The sequence below is a fragment of the Oculina patagonica genome, chromosome 14, assembly GCF_052425735.1.
Source record: "Oculina patagonica isolate OP01 chromosome 14, crgOcupat, whole genome shotgun sequence".
Taxonomy (NCBI): domain Eukaryota; kingdom Metazoa; phylum Cnidaria; class Anthozoa; order Scleractinia; family Oculinidae; genus Oculina; species Oculina patagonica.
In genome coordinates this window covers 17,058,028-17,077,914 of record NC_135771.1, presented here as the reverse complement: position 1 = coordinate 17,077,914, position 19,887 = coordinate 17,058,028, and the positions used below count along the sequence as shown (strand labels likewise).

Here is a 19,887-nt window from a genome sequence, read left to right as displayed (position 1 = left end):
GTTTAAAGATAGTTTTCACTTAAAACAAATCCATCAACTAAGGCATATTTTTATCTTGTTGTACCACCAAATTCACAGAACCACAATAAAGGAGAGGTATCGTTATCATTACGGAGAATTGATATTTTGAGCTTTCAGGTCTCCATTCCGTAACTGATCGAACTGATTCGGTTAAGGAAACTCTTTTCTTTCTTCTCAGCAGCAATGCGTTGAAAGGGTCTTTTTTATTTGATGACAGTAACTGGAAACTGCACATGGGAATTGGAGAACATATGACAGATAAAGCTATTTTTTTTATTTAAAGCTTTTCAGTGGTAACTCGTGTTTAGTGAGTCATTTCAAAAAGGTTTTTTTGTTGTTAATTTTGCACGCAAACGTTTGTCAACTTTGGTTTCAATTTTTGGGTTGTCTTCTACCGTCCCCGGATCCAAGCATCTTTGCTTAGAGAGATATTTTATTCAGTAGTGTAGCTGCTCTCATAAGCTTGTAATTCTACTGGTCCTCTAGTGTATCGTAGAAGGTGCTATTGTGTTTGGGGCTAGGGGTATTGTTTATGTTGTTTGTTCTATTGTTTTCTCGAAGGGAAGTGAGCCATTCATGTGAGACTTTGCGAGAGCTGCAACATGACCATTTTATTTAGTTAGTTAGTTTTATTTATATTGGATACGGTTGAGCATGATATCGTGAATTATCAAAACCGAGGTCTGTGTTATCTGCCTCAGCCTTCGGCTTCGGCAGATAACACAGACCTCGGTTTTGATAATTCAAGATATCATGCGAAAACCGAATGCAATAATTGTTTTATTATACGTTTTCAAACAAGTTGCCATCACTTTTTCTAGCGCCGGCGTAAAACTTCGTCAGAACATTGGCCAAAGCGGTGGTTCCTCCAGGTTCTTCTCCCTCAAACAATCATTCAGAATTTTTACACTTGTGTTTGTTGTTCTCTTGGTGTTTTTAGAATCTTTGTTCTCGATCAAAACTTTTAATTCCTCTTCGGAAACGGAGGCGAATCGCTCAGCCATATTTTCAAAAGTTTGACAGCACTACCCGGACGAGGGGCTTGGAAACTACTAGGCGGACTTTGAACTCGACATGATAACCCAATATCTGCTGCAGATATTGGGTTATCATGTCAAGTTCACATGCTACTGTATATTGACTGAAAGCTCTCGACCAATCACATGTTTCAAAGTAATTCTAATGTATAATAATACTTATTATTTTACTAGCTCCGTGAGCGGTCAAGATGAAACGATTACTGTGCTCTGATTGGCTATCCGAGCGGTCAAGATGGAGCCATCTTGACCGCTCGGGATCGCCCGCTGTGTTCCCACAAGCGAAAAAATTTTTCAGTTCCGTCGTCGCTACTTCAAAAAGCTTTTCAGTCGTAAATTTGAGCTATGAAAGTATTTTCCGAAACAACACAAGTATTTTCTGTCTGTTTCTAGCGAAATGGAGTCCGATAACAAAGAAATAGGTATTGAAGTGAAATAATGAGAACAAACAAATTAATCAACAAATGCTAACGAGTTTCGTGAATTTTATTTGCCACAACAACCACCTAATACAAAAATTAAAACGCAAAGCGACTTGAAGACATGTTATCGGTTTTTTTTCGGCGGAAAAGGGAGAGAAGTCAGTGACATACCTGAAGAATAAAGACTTCGGCAAACTACTGAGTCGTTTGTGTAAAATCTTCCAAATGGAAGAAAGCGGACGGCACGGCGAACCAGGCACTGAAAGCTTTTAAAACATCTTTTCACCGAAGCCTCTAACGCTTACGTCAAATAAGGTCGAATCGAACATTTATATCAACGATGTAGGAAAGTTCAAGCTTTTCCCGTAAAGTGGTAAGTCCCAAACGCTTTCAACAATCACAATTTCAATATTCAGCTCGTGTCAGGGCAGGTTTGCACCACAAAAGCGCCAGAAGCGAGCAAATACTCTGCAAAACGTCCAATAATCAAAAGCTGGCGGCCAGATGGAATGGACATTCTTGTTTTAAGGCTTCAAACGCAACGTTGATTCGCAATTTTAGCCATTTCAATATCCTTTTGACAGTTAAAAAGAGTTGAATTTCGCTGTTGTCGCGTCGTTTTACTTCAACTCGATTCATTCAAGAATTTGACAGTCACTCGTTAAACTTTTAAACCAATGAAATGATTTATGCGTGCGCCATTGATTGTGCATGCAACTGGCTTCCTTTTCAGTACTCGAAAAAGTCAAATAATGAATCCTTTATTGGCCAAGCTTGTTCGGTCAAGATGGCAGGATATTGGCCTCGTTCTTTTTTGCGTGTTTATAGACCACGACTTCGTCTCGGTCCATAAACACGCTAAAAAAGAACTTGGCCAATATCCTGCCATCTTGACCTCACGCTTGGTCAATAACCCATATATATTTATGGTATACAGCACAAACGGAAATGTCATACGGTATAATCAAAAAACATATTCACAAGCGAAATATTTTGAGCCTAACATATAATCAGAAAAATAAGAATATTCTGCTTGGGCCGGAAAAAAGATATTTCTAAAAAAAAGCCACAACAACAACAACAACAAAAGAGGGTAATAAATACGATTTAAAAGTCTCTTACCTCTTTTTTCTTCTGGCAAATCGAATAGCACGTCAAGATTCCAAGCACAGTTGAAGCAATCGTGAATAAAACTACACCTGGTCCCACAATCAGTACTCCTTTCTCGAATATCACTTTTCGGGATGTACCTACTGGCATACCGTCAAGGTCCATGTTAAACAAGGGAACAGCAAGTAACACCACCACTATGGTACATACCAGCCATATAAGGAATACGGCTATTTTGGCTTTCTTCGTTGTCTTCCATGTAAAGTACTTCAAAGGAAGGTGCACTGCAAAGAACCTGTCTACCATTAGCGCAGTCATGGACACCAGGTTGAGGAAACCAAATTCTAATCTTAGCGAATAAGAGATTATAGCCCATGCTTTTCCTTTCAGCCAACTTGGTTCTACGACAAAAAATAAGGTAAACAGCGGGACGTTGAAAAGTGCTTGGAGGCAATCGACCACAGCAAGACTGGCAATGAGAATGTTTGTGAAATTACGCCGAAACACTTTAAAGCGGGCAAAGATGGCGAGATAGAATCCGTTACCAATAACTGTTACAAATGTTAATAGCACTGTAAGAAACACCATTGCAACTTCGGTAGTAAACGATTTTTCTTGAATTTTCATTTTGCCGTTTTAGTCGAAGAAAAAAGATGCTGCAGCGATGAGAAAGGATCCGACCATCTGCTTGTTCTCAAACTAATTTTAAATTTTATATTCCAACCACGCTTATTTCCTGAAAGATTAAAGTGAAAAAAAGAAAGAAGAAAACAACCTTTTTTGTAGCAACACTAAAAGGCGCCTCTTTTTTGTTATCACAATTCTTGGGCAATCAGCAAAAGGAAATGACTATCAAATGTAAGATCAAAGTTGTTTTGTTTTTTTCAAGCAAATGAAGCAGGATATTAGAGAGAGTTCTTGAACGTCATGACTGTACCTTGTTTTAATGGAAGAAACAACCTTTAAAGAAGGAGTACCGGTAGAAAAGACTCTTTGCCTGGCCATTTTCACGTTTAGTTGTCACTGAGTCAACTAAAAAGCGTACAACATTTGACAAAAAACCCTGCGTATTTTCCATAACAGTTACTGATAAAATGTGTTTAATTTTTGCTTAGAATATACTGTTAAAACACGAGCAAGTTACATTATAATTTGGTCATTGCTTTTTTGTTTTCGTGGGATATTAAAGCATGTGCAGTTTGAAGGCTTGAAACGCAACGTGCTTTGAATGCAAAAGTACAAATTTGCATTTTGCCCCCGAAAGGTGTGAAGTAGGAAGCACTGAATCCCTTTTTAAGCAAAGCGTCTTTTTTAAATAACTATTTTTTCGATTCCCTTTAACATTCACCGAAAATTGTATACCCCACTTAACATGGCGTTAACGGAACTGTGTCACGGTTTTTAACTAAATTTATCATGGGAAATGGCATCAAATCAGTGAAATATAAAAAAACCGCTTAAAACGGTGAAGGAACATTTCAAAACAAGCAAATAAAAAGAGGTACGGATGGCAAAAGTGACGTAGATTAAAACGGATTGCGATATGAGTTTTTGAAATATTGTTTGGTTGAACAGTTTTCAAAGTTAATCTTGTTTGCTTGTAACTTTAAATTATTTTGTCTTTTAGACTGAAAAGAAAAATTTCTTTTCAAAATTAACTTTCATAGCGAGTATTTGGCAAAACTTAATAAACAAACTTATTACAGCCGTGACAGCGTCCCTTTAACTTATACATGGCATTGTTCGTCCGTGATCTTTGATTAGTACTCCGAAGGATTTATTGAACCGATGTTCCTACAATGAAACTATAAGTTGTTTAAAGAAAGTTTTCACTTTAAACAAATTCTTCAACAAAGGCATATTATTGTCTTGATGTACCAACAAATTAACAGAACTACAATAAAGGAGAGGTATCGTTATCATTACGGAGAATTGATATTTTGAGATAAGATAAGATAAGATTTTATTTACCTCTCCAAAAATGGTTTTTCAGGGCAAATTACAATAAAATGTTAAAAATGTATAGCTAAAAATAAAATCATTCTAAATATTACAAAGGGGTACGTTTAAAAGGGTTCTATGTTTCACTAAAATTCTTCCAAGCGCGACGTTTTATAGCATCCTTAAAAATACTCAAACTATTAACGTCTGTTAGGGTCCTTGGTAGTTCGTTCCAAAGCCGAGTAGCTCTGAATACAAATGACTGCTGGCCTGTAGCTGTTTTGAATAGCGGGACATCCAACTTGTTTCGGTGTCTTGTATTGATAGAATGGACGTCAGCTCTAACAATAAATTTGCTGCGCAGATATGCTGGGGCTTGTCCGTGCAAACATTTATAAGCCATTACAGCGTCTCTGACTTCAAGCTGCCAAGCAACCGGCAACCAATGGAGTTGCTTTAACGTAGGGGTGATGTGATCAACTTTCCTTGTTCCGGTGGCAACCCTGAGCTTACAGGTCTCCATGCCGTAACTGATCGAACTGATTGGGTTAAGGAAACTCTTTTCTTTCTTCTCAGCAGCAATGCGTTGAAAGGGTCTTTTTTATTTGATGACAGTAACTGGAAACTGCACATGGGAATTGGAGAACATATGACAGATAAAGTGAGTCATTTCAAAAAGGGTTTTTATTGTTAATTTTGCACGCAAACGTTTGTCAACTTCGGTTGCAATGTTTGGATTGTCTTTTACCATCCCTGGATTTACGTAGCTTTGCTTGGACAGACATTTTATTTAGTTTAGAAGGATATCATGTGGTTGCAAATCACTCAAATAAGAGCGTCAAAGTCGCAAGGAGATAAGTTGCAAACCTAACACTGTAAGCCCGCACGGAATAACCATAACAGAATTCGAATAACTGAAACAGTTTGCTTGCTCAGAGGTCTCAACAACACTATTGTCTGCAATTTCCAACTGGACCGTTCGTTTTTACGCTAAGGAAGATTTTAAACGCCGATAATACTTATCGCCATCAAGGTACTGATGAACGTCGACCCCAGAGCTACGCGGTCTGGCCTTTACTCCAGGAGAAGTTCCCATTTCGTTTCCTCCTGTTGCATTCCCAGACTTGCTCCTTTCTCTCATCGAACCAGAAGACCTGACATCTTTATCTTGTACTTTCACGCCACCCCGTCTGGCCTTCCCAGCAACGGCAACCGGTTCATCTAGTCTGTCACTGTCCTCTTCATTTTTTTCCCATGCTACTTTTACGGCGCTACGCGACTGGTACATCTGGTGTTTCGCTGATGAAGACGGTGGTCTTGTGCCGCTCTCAGAATTTGGACCAGATCTTAAGGATGCTGCGGTGTTTCTGCCATCATTTAAATCTTCTCCTTCCATCTGCGGTTCCATCTCTCCTTGCTTCGCTTTTATTTCTTTTTTGCACTCAGGATCTGAGCCAGGTCTTAACGCACGCCCCAGTGTCTCTGCCATCCTTTAACTCTTCTCCTTCAATCTGCGGTTTCCTTTCTCGTTGCCTCGCTTCTTGTTCTTTTCTGACAGGATTCTCTCGATATGCGCTTGTTCCACAAGGATCTTTGAGAAGTTGTCTGAGAGCGGACCGATCTCTTCTGTTTCGTGCTACATAGATGATTGGATTGAGGGCGCTTGAGAGAAACACGCAAAAAGTAACCATGAAAACGAAGATTTCTCTCTCCTCACGGGTGCGACGCCAAATGGAGAAGACAATTGCTGGAATGTAACAGATGTAGTACAGTCCAGTCGTCATGGCTACAGTTTTAGTTGCTTTGATATCCATCTTAAGCCTTGCCTCGGCACGAAGGGGAGGCAAATTGAGCAGCATTCTCTAAGGAGAAACAAAAGACACAACTGGTTGGTTATGACGTCAGCGTACGCCCTCCTTTCAGTTCGTCCGTACAAACTTTGGGGATAGGGAGGGGGAAAGGAGTCCCAAGGCAAAATTTGTTGTACGGTGTTAACTGTGTGGTTCGAATGAACTGCGAGTAAAGCGAGCGAGACAGAAGTTTCCCACAATGTTCTCTAAAGACGTCTATATTCTGCGAATTTGTGTCAAACGAGAAATTTTTATGGGGACTGATCCAAAATAATTGCGTTGTTAAAGTTGTATTCCTTATATTTATGCAAGCCAACTGAAGGCGTAAACTGAAACTGTATACTAGGAGAATATCTTTCCTCCCCTGGATGGAATGTTAGTCCATCATAGGGTTACCCCTCAGCATCATTTCGCTGGTATTCATTTTTACACTTGGGTTAGGAGAGGAAGGATGAAACAAATTTGTCTTGCCCAAAACATATTGCAATGACCTCGGCCATCTTTGAACCCAGACCGCTCGATCCGTAGCCCAGCACACTAATCATTAGACCACCTCGCCTCCCACGTATCAAAATAGTGACAGGGAAAAGGCTAATAAACTCCAGGCGGGGATACCTCTATATACATTTTTTGGTGGGGTTGTGCAGCTGGGTCTCTGAAACCCGTACCCTATACTAGAACATGTTCAGCGGATTTTGCAACCCTATACTATACAAGACACCAAAAATCGCTACCCTGCCAAGACTTGCTTTTTTAAAACTGTACCATTATTAGTGTTTTTAGGGGGTCGGAATGAGGGTACACTGATAACACTATAAACAGTTAATTTTTTGGCTCTGCAATTGAAACAGTTAAATTTTAGGCATTTTAACACTAGCAGTACATTGTATAAAGATTCACTGTAACAGTGCATTTTATCCATAAAAAACAAAAACGGCTCCAAAAAGGCTAATATTATTTTGTTTAGTATATCAAGATGTCTTCGGCCATTTTCCGACGATTTCCGATCATTTCGGAGGACTTCCGAAAATCACCGAAAAATCTCCAAGACTGCCGAACATTTCTTAAGACTACCGAAGATGTCCGGAGACTACCGAAGGTGTCAGAGGATAAATCCGAAAATTTTCTCTAAGTTCATGAGTGATTTTTTTACCGATTTTTGAAGAGCAGATCAGAATTTACAATGCTAAAAGACTATTGGTTTCTCACTGAAAACCCTCCAAACACTTAACAGTCTTTTTCTTCGGAAACAGTAAATATTAAAAATTGGCCAATGCAATAGCCGCAAACACTAAAAATTATGGCCCTCTCAGTTTTTAATGGAAAACCATCTGTAAACAATTCTGCTGCAGTTGATTTCATTTACGATTAAAAAAAGCCTCTTTCTCTTCCAACTTTCTTTTCCTATTCTGGACTTAATTCTTCATACCACTGGTCAAATGATACTCTATTGTAGACCAAAACTCTCTGATTTCTATGCCCACCACAGACTAAACTGTTTGAAAACCATAACTTTCTCAGCGGCAAATACCTGTAAAGCTCAAATATGGGTTTATAACTCACATATGGGACTATAGTTCACATATGGGTTCATGTACACGCCTTTTTATATTCTGCGTTTCTATATAAGAATTTATTCTATAAGATATCGAGGCTGAAATTTGTTAATTTTTAAGAATATTTTAAAAATAAACTGCAGGCTGAGATTTTGAAAGTAATATATTTTTTGTGTCTTGAAAGCTTATAAATACAATACAATTATATGTTTTAACTAAACCACCGTAAAAATTCTTAGCCTTGGTCTAAACGGCAAAACTAGCCAACAAAAACGAAAAAAACCTTCCTAACAAAATGTTCGATGCTAATGACATTTTTATAAATTGTACATGTAATTATACATAATTATTTGGTGCTCTACTCAGACCTTGAGTACATGGATCTTAAGACAGTTCTGTTTCGTAGGCCAACGTTAGTCGGCCCACTCATCAGTTGATATCCATAACTGAAGTTACGTTAACTACGTTACACATCAATGTTGTTGTACGCGACTTCGGAGCGTAGAAAAAACCGGTAAATATTAAACCGTTATAAATGCGCGTGCTTGGTCACTTTGTGCTGAGCAATAAAATTTTTTACAATAACTCAGCGAATTCACGCGCGCTGATTGGTTAATTTTCATTGTCAATAAGAGGACAGACGCATGAAACTCGTTGCTGACGCAATCAGCGAAGAGTTTGTCAAACTTTTCAGCGCTGATTTAGCGCTGTATTCTTGGTGAATTGAGAATTATTCCGCGAGACTAAAAATCTTTAATTAGAAAATCATCAAAAATTTATCGGTTAAAACTTAAGAAACCATTGCAACCGGAAAGCGAAAAGATGAGGATGTCATTGAGGATTCAGACCTGAAAATCGGCGTTGAGCGGGAATGTGTGCTGTCAATGAAATTACGAAGCTGAACCGCGTTTTAGCCGATTATTTTGTGAACACTTTTCACTGGATTTAAGGTTAGTTGAACCATTCGAATTTTCTCTTGTATTTCTGTCCGTATTCTTACCAAACTTTTAATTTACGAGCCTGTGAATGTGATTCTCCGAATTCCAGCGACGACATTAGATTCTGCGGCCGTACGGCAATCGCATCTTCCTCGTGCATTTCTTTCCTTCGTTTTAAAATCAGTTTTGGCTTTTTGTTATTGTAAAAAATAACATCAGTTTTTTATGCGTCTGTCCGAGCCTATCGGCTCGCGGAACTACAACACTTTGACAATGTTATGACGCAATTTACCATCAATAACAGGACAGACGCATAAAAAACTGATGTCAATTTGTTAAATTCTAAACAAACTTGCACGCGCTGTGTTAGTATAGGTAATCGCATGGGCCGAGTAAAAAAGGATTAATATCACGCGTGTTAGGAGCATCCGACGACGAGGCAATCTACACCTGCAAAAAATCCTAATACGAACATGTGATACGGATGAAGGGCAAAATTAAAATGTCGATGCTAATAAATATTTCGCGCGAAGCTTTAATGGCTTCGAAACGAAAAGTTCCTCATATAGCAATCTTGCGTTCGAAAAACGCTGACATTCTTGCAATGAAAGGTATCAAAGTCGTGAAAAAAAAAATGTATTAACAACTGAAAAGCGAAACTCAAAAACTAACTAATTATTCACTTTTCACTAGCTTTTCTCTACGAGCGGCTTCACATGTCGTCCTTGACATAAATAACAGCAAACGACGACCCCAAACAACTTGTAGAAGTAATTTGTCCGGTAAATGTGACATTCTTTCACAAAAATATTTCCTCCTTTATATCCTGGGTTGCTGGTGTGGTCTTGAGATACAGAGCGAAACGGAGATGTCAGTAGCCGGCCGCTAAGAATGAATCGTCGCACACTCCAAGTGTCTGCATTTTTGTACAGTTTAACTGTAATAATCTTCTGTTTCAGCTTTCGGATCTTCGTTTCGGCTTCACCCCGTTTCCTTCCATTTTCTCCTTCTGCGGACTGGTCTCGATCGTGTCGCGGCGCTGTGTTTGAAAATTCTGTTCAATCCCGCCGTCTTGAGCCACGAGTGCAGCGCTCAGCTCGGGCATCCTGTTTGTCCAATCAGGATCAGTATTTGCCCGGGGCATTACCAATAGGAAAAATGCCCTCTGTCTCAGCCAATCAGCATTCAGTAATTTTGCCCTCTATGTTATAAAACACTAAACTATAGGAAGCTGTACTTTAAAATTAACTTCCGTCGGTGTCTGCACGTCGACACTAGTTCATTTCGCTTATTTAGCGTTGCTAAATTTGGCTTCGTTATAATTACAAATTTCTCGGTTGTACAGATGTTGCAACGCTTCGCAATGTTTGTGTAAGCTTTCGCTCTTGCCAGAATTTTCCCTTTGATAACAAAATTTTCTCTTTTGTTTTTTAGTTCCCAGACGTACTTGCTTAGTTCTGTGTCGTTTTTTCTTTGTTCATTTTTGAATATCGTCTGGTGGTTTCTCCACCTCGATTTGAATTCTGTTGCTGTAAGCCCCACGTTCGATTCAGATTTATCACTTGTTGTGACGACTGCTTGGTAGACTTGTAATTATACATATGTATGGTATACAACACATTTCGGAAATGTCGTACGGTATAATCAAAACATATGTTCACAAGAATGTTTTCAGCCTAACGTAAGCTGAAAAATAAGAATATTCAGCTTGGGCCGGAAAAACGCAGCTATATTCATATACAGAAAAAGAATGTAATATACGCGAAGTTCTCTTACCTCTTTTTTCTTTTGGTGAATCGAACAGCACGTCAATATTCCAAGCACAGTTGAAGCAATCGTGAATAAAACAATAATTGGCCCCACAATCAGTCGCCCTTTCTCGAATATCACTATCCGAGATGCAGCTACTGGCAGGCCGTCAAGGTCCATGCTAAACAAGGGCACAGCAAGTAACACCACCACTATGGTACATACCAGCCACATAAGGAATACAGCTATTTTGGCTTTCTTGGTTGTCTTCCATGTTAAGTACTTCAAGGGAAGGTGCACTGCAAAGAACCTGTCTGCCATGAGCGCAGTCATGGACATCAAGTTAAGAAAACCAAATTCTTTTCGTAGCAGATAAGAGATTATAGCCCATGCTTTCCCTTTCAGCCAGTTTGGTTCCACGACAAAAAATAAAGTAAACAGCGGGACGTTGAAAAGTACATTGAGGCAATCGACCACAGCAAGACTGGCAATGAGAATGTTTGTGAAATTACGCCGAAACACTTTAAAGCGGGAAAAGATGGCGAGATAGAATCCGTTACCAATAATCGTTACAAGTGTTAACAGCACTGTAAGAAACACCATTACAATTTCGGCAGTAAAAGATTTTTCTTGAATTTTCATTTTGTCGTGTGGGTCTCAGTACGAAAAGAGGCTGTAGAGAAGAGAAGGGATCTGACCATCTGCTTGTTCTTAAACAAATTTTGAATATTATATTCCAACCACGCTTATTTCCTGAAAGATTCAAGTAAAGAAAAGAAAAAAGAAAACAAGCTTTTTTTTAGCAACACTACAAGGCGCTAGAAGGCTGTTTTTTTTGTGAGAAAAAAATCTTCTTTGTTTTCATTTTATATTTTTGGGCAATTAGCAAAGGGCACGACTATCAAGCGGAAGCTCAAAATTGTTTTGTTTTACTTTTTCAAACGCAAATGGAGCAGAATAGCACAATGCGTTCATGAACGTCATGACTTTGCGTATTTTCCATAACAGTTACTGATAAAATGTGTTTTATATTTGCTTATAATATTCTGTTAATCACTAGCAAGTTATATCATAATTTTGTCAAGGTTATTTGTTTTCTTGAGGGTTTGATGTATGTTTAGTGTTTAAGACACTTATGATTGCAAAAGAACAAATTTGCATTTCGCGTCCGAAGGTGTGAAGATCTGTGAAGTGGGAAGCACAATCCCTTTTATAGCACACCTTCTTGTTTAATAATATATTTAACAAATATTCACCGAAGTGGAGGTAAATAGTGTCCGCGGATCGGTAAATATCCGCCACATTCACCTCCACTTCGGTGAATAATTGTTTTAGTATATACCACACAAGTTGAATAACTAGCGTACCGAAACATCACTTTCTGTAAAGAAAAGCGACATGCGAAGGCAGTTTGTTTCTCTTTAGCCGCTCGGAGGTGAATAGCACTATTCACTTGTGTGGTATCTACTAAATGTATATATTTTGATTCCTTTTACAAATCATGGCGTTATTCGTCCGTAAACTTTGCCTGTTAGTACTCCGATGGATAATGTCCCTACAATGAAACCAGATGTTGTTTACAAATTAATCAACTAAGGCATAGTTTCGTCTTGATGTGCCACTACTTGAATTCTCAGAACTAAAAATTAAGGGGAGGTATCATTATCATTACGGAGAATTATTTTCAGCTTCCAGGTACCGGTCTCCATGGTAACTGTTCTCCTCGAGCTGATTCATAACAAAAAATCTTTTCTTTCTTCTCAAAAGCAACGCGTTGAAAGGATCTTTTTTCTTTGATGACAATGGGCACATGGGAATTGGAGGCCAAATGAAGTGTGCAGCTTTCTTTTATTTAGACCTTTTTAAGTCAACTCACATGCTTAGCGAGTCATTTCAAAAAGGCTTTTTATTGTCAGTTTTGCACGTAAATGTTTATTAACTTCAATTACAATTTTTGGGTCGTCTTCTACCGCCGCCGGAATTACGCATCTTTGCGTGGATAAAAGTTTTCTTTCTTTAGTTTAGAAGGAGATCAGTATTACTTGCACATAACTCTGAATAAGAGCTTACGCAAGAAGTAAGGTAACTAAAGTTATTTAACCTAGTAAGCTAAATGAATTATTTTTGTCAACGTTTCCTTATTGTCCTCGATTAAAATTGTCAAAACTGGATATAACCAGGATTCACTTGGGGCTATACTTCCCAAACAGGTCAAATTGTCCGAGAGCCTTCGTTTACACTGAAGCAGAACTGAGGTTGCAAGGGTTCACAAAGAATCAAGAACAAGGCGTGTTTCGACTACAATTTTATGGAGCAGCCGTTCTTAAACCCTGCTGCATTGGCACCATTACCCGCCTCGTCCGAAGAGGGCAGTATGTCCATCAAGGCTATTGCAAACGCAAAGCTCTGGGCACGCCGCCGTCGTAGATCACTTTTCGACCCTCATCGATGCGAAAACGATTATGGAGACTCGTTTCTGTCACACGCAGACTTTCCGCAAGCCAGGGCGAAGTCGTTGTTGGCTCAGAACCACGACAATAAGGCAGCATTCGATAAACAAACGGCGCATAAAATAATGGAGCAAGTTTTAAACATGGAGTTATCGTTCAAGTCGTACGACGCCAAAGAATGTGCTAATGCATCGAACAACATTGCCAAGGTATTGAAAGAGAAACTTTGCAGCACTTTTGATCTGTCGGGTTGTAAACTTGTTTGCTTGTGCTATATCACAAAGCGGGCAAAACCTTCACTGTCGATTGACAGTGGCTGTGCTTGGGATGAAATGAGAAGCACGGTCGACAAAGACGCGTTTGTAGATTGCGTGTATAAAAACACGGACATTGTGGCTGTTGCTTCTGTGTTTGTGATTTGCTACCAAAAGTTGGCCAAGAAGAGTGCCATGGACTCCTTACAAGCCCCAAGCACAACGTTACCTAAAGTAAGAAGCGCTTCTCTCTCCTAGCCAGCTAGCAGATGGCAGGAAAGGTATAGTTACGTTTTGACGAATGTCTCACCGCCGAAGAAAATTGATGGACTGGGCTAAAACGTTAATCAAATCAATTTCCTTCGCCCGCGAGTAATCACTATAAATTCTTCCTGTATTGTAATCAAATTTGAGGCATGTATATGGTGTAAAACCATTGTGAGAGGTAATGAAGCATTCGGCAGCTTTGTTGGCGTAAGATGCAAACCGTACAAAAAAAAGAGAGAACGCTTTGGCGCTTAAAGGGCTCAGTCTCGTAATACAAAAAAGGAAAATTTGCTCGGTCAGCAAAATTTGAAAGAACCACGGCTGTTCTTCGTTACTCAGTATACGTGATATTATATGAAGAGTATAAGTCATTTTGTCTGTCATTAGAAAGAAGAATGCACTTGACTTTGAAATTTTCAATTGTGTAATACCAAACCTTGTTTACTTGTGTTAAAGCGTGTACGTGCATTGCTTATCATTAACTGTGTTTTATTCTCGGAACAATGAAGAGCGGTTTTGTTTTCGAGTGCCACTTAAGGTTCAATTAGTTATCCCGATGGGACAGAGTAGACAAAGGTAGAACAATCTTTTTCAAAGTGATCTTAGTTTTGCACTAATTTTCATTCACGTTAATGTATTTTTGAAAACCATATGCTTCAGCCACTTGGCACACGTTGTTATAGATGATATTTTTGTCTTAATTGAATAACTCATTTCTATAAAACTAAACTCACTTTTGTTATGCAGAGATTTTTTTGTCTCCCCATCGAATAAGCCTTAAGCAAACAGAGCTGTGTGTAAATATACTTTGTTATGTATATGCGTTTTGACAGATTAGGACCTTGAAGAGCCGAATAGTCAGTGTTTTGGTAATGTAACCTTAGCCAGCTACAGTATGACTACTCCAAGTTGACCAAAATGTTCGAAAATGGTCAGAAATTTATTGCTTCTATAGCAAGCAGCTGGTACAGATCCACAATTTGTGGAAAGTGTTTTTATATCATAAAAGGTTTTCATTCCCTATTTAACAAGGATTCTGTTAGGTGGCCTTGGTCGGAGTAGTTGAGTTAATTAACCGTTTAACCGGTTCAAGAAATTGGGATTTCACTGTAGGCGCATTTTACATACGAAAAACCGGTCTGTATTTCGCATTCTTTGGTCATATATAGACTTTAAAATTACAGTCAAAACCTGGATTAAAACAAACTTTCACATGGACTTTTACATAGATTGTAAAAAATTCTCAGCTTAAAAGCTAAGCGCCACAATTACTAAAATAGCTACATTTTGTAATGGAGAAAAACGCATACTATTTTGCTTAATTGTAAATATATTTACGTATTTTGTTATAGAAAATATTTTAAGGTATTGAGTGGTAATGTACAAAGATCTTTAGAAAGACTAATTCCCGAATATCTTAGTTTAAAAGATCATTTTGTCTTATTTGCACTCTAAGGAACATTGTAAATTGGTGTGAGTCTACTAAGAACGCATTAAAGATTAAAGTGAGTGAAACTAAACCAAGTGATTTATTTTATTGGGATCAGAGGTAATTTTTCACTCATCAAGTGAATATATTTTTTTCGTTAATGTGGTCTCACCAGAGTTTAGTTTTGAGCTAAGACCGATCAACATGAGTAAACGCTTTTCATGCATGTCCCGGCGTGTTGCTCCGTACAAAGTTTTTATGAGTCCATGATCAACTCAAAATGATGGGTATGATAGTAATTAAAAAAATTAAATCTGCCCCACAAAGCAGTACGGTTGGTAAAAAAAGCTGGCGAACATCTGACATTGTTACCATTTTCCATCATTTACTTGTGACTCGAATTCAGGAAGTGCTCAAAAAGCTTGCAAAAGGGGCATGAGATGAGATTAAGAGGGAACGTAAAGATAAGATGCGCCCTCCTTGCTCTAAGAAGGGTTAGGGGCGTGGAAGAACATTACACAGACGATCGCTAACGTCTACGGCGATTGGGGCGAACACGATCGCTTGGATCGCCCGTGTTCTATCCTTCTAGCTTCTCTTTCCCTTCTTCGCCGTAAAACTGTGATAACTGAGAAGGTAGGAGGCCACGAGTCGACACGAGTTTTGCTCTTTCATTGAAGGCTGCCACTGTGTTGGATATAGGGCTAAAATGATTGTTTACTGAAGTCTTCGCTCATACCAGGCGATCGGGACGATCATATGGGAACCCCCGATCGCTTCCAATGGCTTCGTTCGCCTACGATCGTTTCAGTATTTTCAAACGATCGATGCGATAGAAACGATCGGTGCGATCATATGAGAACAATCCTTTAGCTGCTTCAGCATTTAGTATTCAGCACGTGCATCGGTTCTGTCATAAGTACTCAACACGTGCATCGGTTCTGTTATTAGTACCCTTGGCAACACGTGCATCGGTTCTGTTATTAGTACCCGGGGGGGTACTCGAAAAAGTTTTGTACGGGGAGGCTCCGCCCGGAGATCCAACCCCTTACCCTTTTATATACCATTTTTAAAGAAAAGGTACCCCTTTTGTATACCTTTTAATGCAAAAAGGCCCCCCTTTCGTATACCTAAACGACATCACATTTACCCCATTTTTTATGTAGCGCTTAATAAATTAAGACGATACAGCCAAAAGTTGCGTCTGCTCGAAATATTTTAAATGTTTTAAGGCCTTAAAATATCATTATGGCAGATTTCCCTACCCTTTCATATACCTGAACTTATGAAATCCCTACCCTTTTATATACCTGGAGCCTGAAAAAGGTACCCCTTTCGGGCGGAGCCTCCCCGTATAGGCCATTATAGGGAGTACCCCCCCCCCCCCAGGTATTAGTACCCTTGGCAACACGTGCATCGGTTCTGTCATTAGTATTCAGCACGTGCATCGGTTTTTTTATTAGTATTCTGAGCACAAGCTGAGCAAAAATCTGGGCACCGTGCCCGGGCAAGGGCACTTTTCTGATCAAGATTTCGTCACCACCAATTCCCGCGTAATCACGTACACTGACTGCAAGGTAGAAAGTTGGCAAAAGCCAGGGAAAGACGAAGTAGGCTCAAAGCACGGATTATTGCGCGGCGCTTATTTTGAGTTACTCATGGGCTCATAACTTGCATGAAAAGCGTTTACCCATGCATGTTGATCGGTCTTCGCTCAAAGTTTAGCTCTGGTGTGTGATCTCATATTATAACGACGAAAATTATATTCACTTAGTGAGTGAATTAAAATATCCCTCTGATCCCAATAAAATACATGACGTGGTTTAATTCAATCTTTAATGTGTTCACAGTAGTCTCACACTGATTTACAATGTTCATAACTGTGCATTAAGACAAAATGATCTGTTAAACTAAGATATTCAGGACTTGGTCGTTCCAAAGATGTTTGTACATTGCCGTTAGATTCCTCAATAAATAATTAATATAATTAGAATTTAGCAAAATAGTATGTGTTTTCTCCATTATAAAAATATAGCCATTGTAGTAATTATAGAGCACAACTTTTAAGCTGAGAAGTTTCATAATTTATTTAAAAGTCTATGTGAAAGTTTGTTTTAATCCAGGTTTTGACTGTAGTTTTCAGCCTATATATGACCATTGTTTTTGTATGTACAATGTACCTGCAATAAAATACCGATTTCTTGCTCCTCCAAGTTAAGGCAAATGAAAATCTGTTAATTAACTCCTGTTAAATAAAATATTGCATTAAAACTTGCGTTCAATTAAAAAAGGTCAAGGTTACCTTTACAAAAAAGGGGATTATTCTATTCAAGGTGCTAATCTGCCAAACGTATATACATAACGAGTATTTAAGTATTTATACACACAGCTCTGTTTGCTAAAGGATTATTCGAGGGGGAGACAAAAAAATCTCTGCATAACAAAAATGAGTTAGTTTTATATAAAAATGTGCTTTTCAATTAAGAAAAAAATAACAACTATTAATAACGCGCCAAGTGGATGACGCATAGCGTTTTCAAACGTGAATAAAAATTAGTGCTGCTTGTGACTTTAAATAGATTAAATTATTTAAACCTAAGACCAGTTTTGAAAAAGATTGTTCTACTTTAGTCTTCTCTGTCCCAGCGGGATTACTAAGGCAAAACCGCTTTTCATTATTTTAAGAATAAAATACAGTTCATGCCGTAAGCAATGCACACACACGTTTTCACATAAGTAAAAGACGTTAGTTTTACTCAATTGAAAAACCAAAAGTTAAGTTTAGTACATTTTCAATCCTCGGGACTAAAAAAAACCTATTGTCTGTAGTTTTGACTTAATACCATGATTGGTTTACCACAAGCAAAACTAGCGCATTCAAATCTCACTCAAAATTTGTTTTTCATTTTACTGCGCCACATTATTGCCAAAGCGTTCTCTCTTTTTAGTTGCAGTTAGCATCTATTTTAACAAAGATGCCGAATGGTTTTACAACATGTACATACTGGCTAAAATTTGAGTACAATACAGGAGGAATTTAGGGTCATTCGGCTCGCGGGCGAAGACAATTGATTTGATAAACGTTTTTACCCAGCCATTCCGCCCCTTTTCTTCGGCGATGAGACATTCATAAAAATGTTGCTTTACAATTCCTGCCCTCTGCGCCCTAGCTAGGAGAAAGTAGAGCTTCTTACTTTAGGTAACGTTGTGCTTGGAGCTTGTAAGGAGTCCATGGCACTCTTCTTGTTGTCCAACCTTTGGAAGTAAATCAGAAACACAGAAGCAACAGCTACAATGTCCTGGTTTTTGTACACGCAATCTACAAACGCGTCTTTGTCGACCGTGCTTCTCCTGTCATCCCAAGCACTACCACTATCGATCGCCAGTGAAGGCTTTGACCGCTTTGTGATATAGCACAAGCAAACAAGTTTACAACCCGACAGATCAAAAGTGCTGCAAAGTTTCTCTTTCAATACCTTGGAAATGTTGTTCGATGCATTTGCGCATTCTTTAACGTCGTACGACTTAAACGATAACTCCATGTTTAAAACTTGCTCCATTATTTTATGCGCTGTTTTTGTAGTAAACGTCGACTTCGCCCTGGCTTGTGGAAAGTCTGCGTGCGACAGAAATGAGTTCCCATAATCGTCTTCGTTTCCACGAGGGTCGAAAAGTGATCTACGGCGTCGGCGAGCCCAGAGCTTTGCATTTGCAATAGTCTTGATGGACATGCTACCCTCTTCAGACGGGGCACGTGGTGCCAATGCATCTGGGTTTAAGAACGGCTGATCCATGAAAGTGTAGTTAAAACACGTGCACGCCTTCGTTGTTGTTTCGTTGTGATCCCTTAGCTTGCACCCTCAATTCTGTTTCACTTCAGAAGAAGTCGGTCAATAGACATGCGAGCTTAGCTAGACCAGATTTGACAGGTGCTCATCGAATGACGACAGGAATGGCACAATAGCCGCCTAGCCTGAAAACAATTCAACTTACAGTGTCAATAGATTTCTTTTGTGGCACACTTGCCGCCGAGATTAACAACTTGGTAGCTGCCGGATTTATTACTTGGCTTCCACTAGCTAGTGTTCCCCTCACACTCTGTCGTTCCTGCTCCACTGACTAGTTCGGGTGCTGTCTCATCTCCGGGGTTCAGTCACCCTCCCGTCGCGTCGGTCGGGTGTGTGCGGCGCGGAGTGGCCAGGTGATGTGGCTGCGTGTCTGGTTCGTCGTAGTGGCCGGGCGTCTGAGGAAGTATAGGATTATAGAGTCACATCGCTTCTTTCTTTCTTTCTCCTCCCTCGCACCCCGTCCTTTTTTCTTCTGATTTCAGCTGGCAGTTGTTCCGGCACGCTGCACGCGCGCTCTGGCTTCCATTTCCTATTGGTCTGCGTTCTCAGGTGGTGTGACCATCTTGGCGGCGTACTTCGCTTCTTGCTCGAAGTTTCCATGGTCACCAAGAAAAGTTCAAGTAAGTCGTTTTACCCCTTCACACTCTAGGTTCCAAGTGCACTAGAGTATACTTGGCTCTAGTGGAAGCAAGTAATTTGTGACCACTGGCCGTGGTCATGTTAACATTGCTTCGTGCAACTTCAGAATACTCAGCCACTTTGTCACATCCATAAAAAATAACAACTACAAAGAAATGGGACGATGCTTTAAAATTGACCGTGTGTGAAGTTGTGATCATTTACACAAAGGTAGAAGAAATCCATTGTCTAAGATATTGTTTAATCCACTAATCCAAGTTGTTAACTTTGACAATGAAAGAACTGTTTATTGTGAAATCAGTTTTATGCATATAACTATTTGTGTACAGGTGAAAAAAAAAACGTTGTTATTTGATTTGTTTCGGAAATTAGAAGT

At 39.2% G+C, this 19,887-nt stretch overlaps 4 protein-coding genes across 4 annotated transcripts; 1 reads left to right on the top strand and 3 right to left on the bottom strand.

Moving 5' to 3' along the window:
* Nucleotides 1-2,587: 2,587 nt before the first annotated feature.
* LOC144637571 (dopamine receptor 2-like) lies at nt 2,588-3,217 on the bottom strand. The gene has a single exon (XM_078496637.1). The coding sequence runs from the start codon at nt 3,215-3,217 to the stop codon at nt 2,588-2,590; it is 630 nt and encodes a 209-aa protein (XP_078352763.1).
* Nucleotides 3,218-5,973: 2,756 nt separating this feature from the next.
* Nucleotides 5,974-11,495, bottom strand: LOC144637569 (histamine H2 receptor-like). The gene is made up of 2 exons (XM_078496636.1): nt 10,637-11,495; nt 5,974-6,393 (listed from the first exon to the last, which is right to left on the bottom strand). Exons 1-2 carry the CDS (start codon nt 11,264-11,266, stop codon nt 5,974-5,976), a joined length of 1,050 nt encoding a protein of 349 aa, XP_078352762.1. The 5' UTR covers nt 11,267-11,495.
* Nucleotides 11,496-12,667: 1,172 nt separating this feature from the next.
* On the top strand, nt 12,668-13,596 carry LOC144637708 (uncharacterized). The gene has a single exon (XM_078496778.1). It carries the CDS (start codon nt 12,933-12,935, stop codon nt 13,584-13,586), a length of 654 nt encoding a protein of 217 aa, XP_078352904.1. The 5' UTR covers nt 12,668-12,932; the 3' UTR covers nt 13,587-13,596.
* Nucleotides 13,597-18,194: 4,598 nt separating this feature from the next.
* On the bottom strand, nt 18,195-18,818 carry LOC144638468 (dynein light chain Tctex-type 5-B-like). Its single transcript, XM_078497668.1, has one exon. The coding sequence runs from the start codon at nt 18,816-18,818 to the stop codon at nt 18,195-18,197; it is 624 nt and encodes a 207-aa protein (XP_078353794.1).
* Between the last annotated feature and the right edge of the window lie 1,069 nt (nt 18,819-19,887).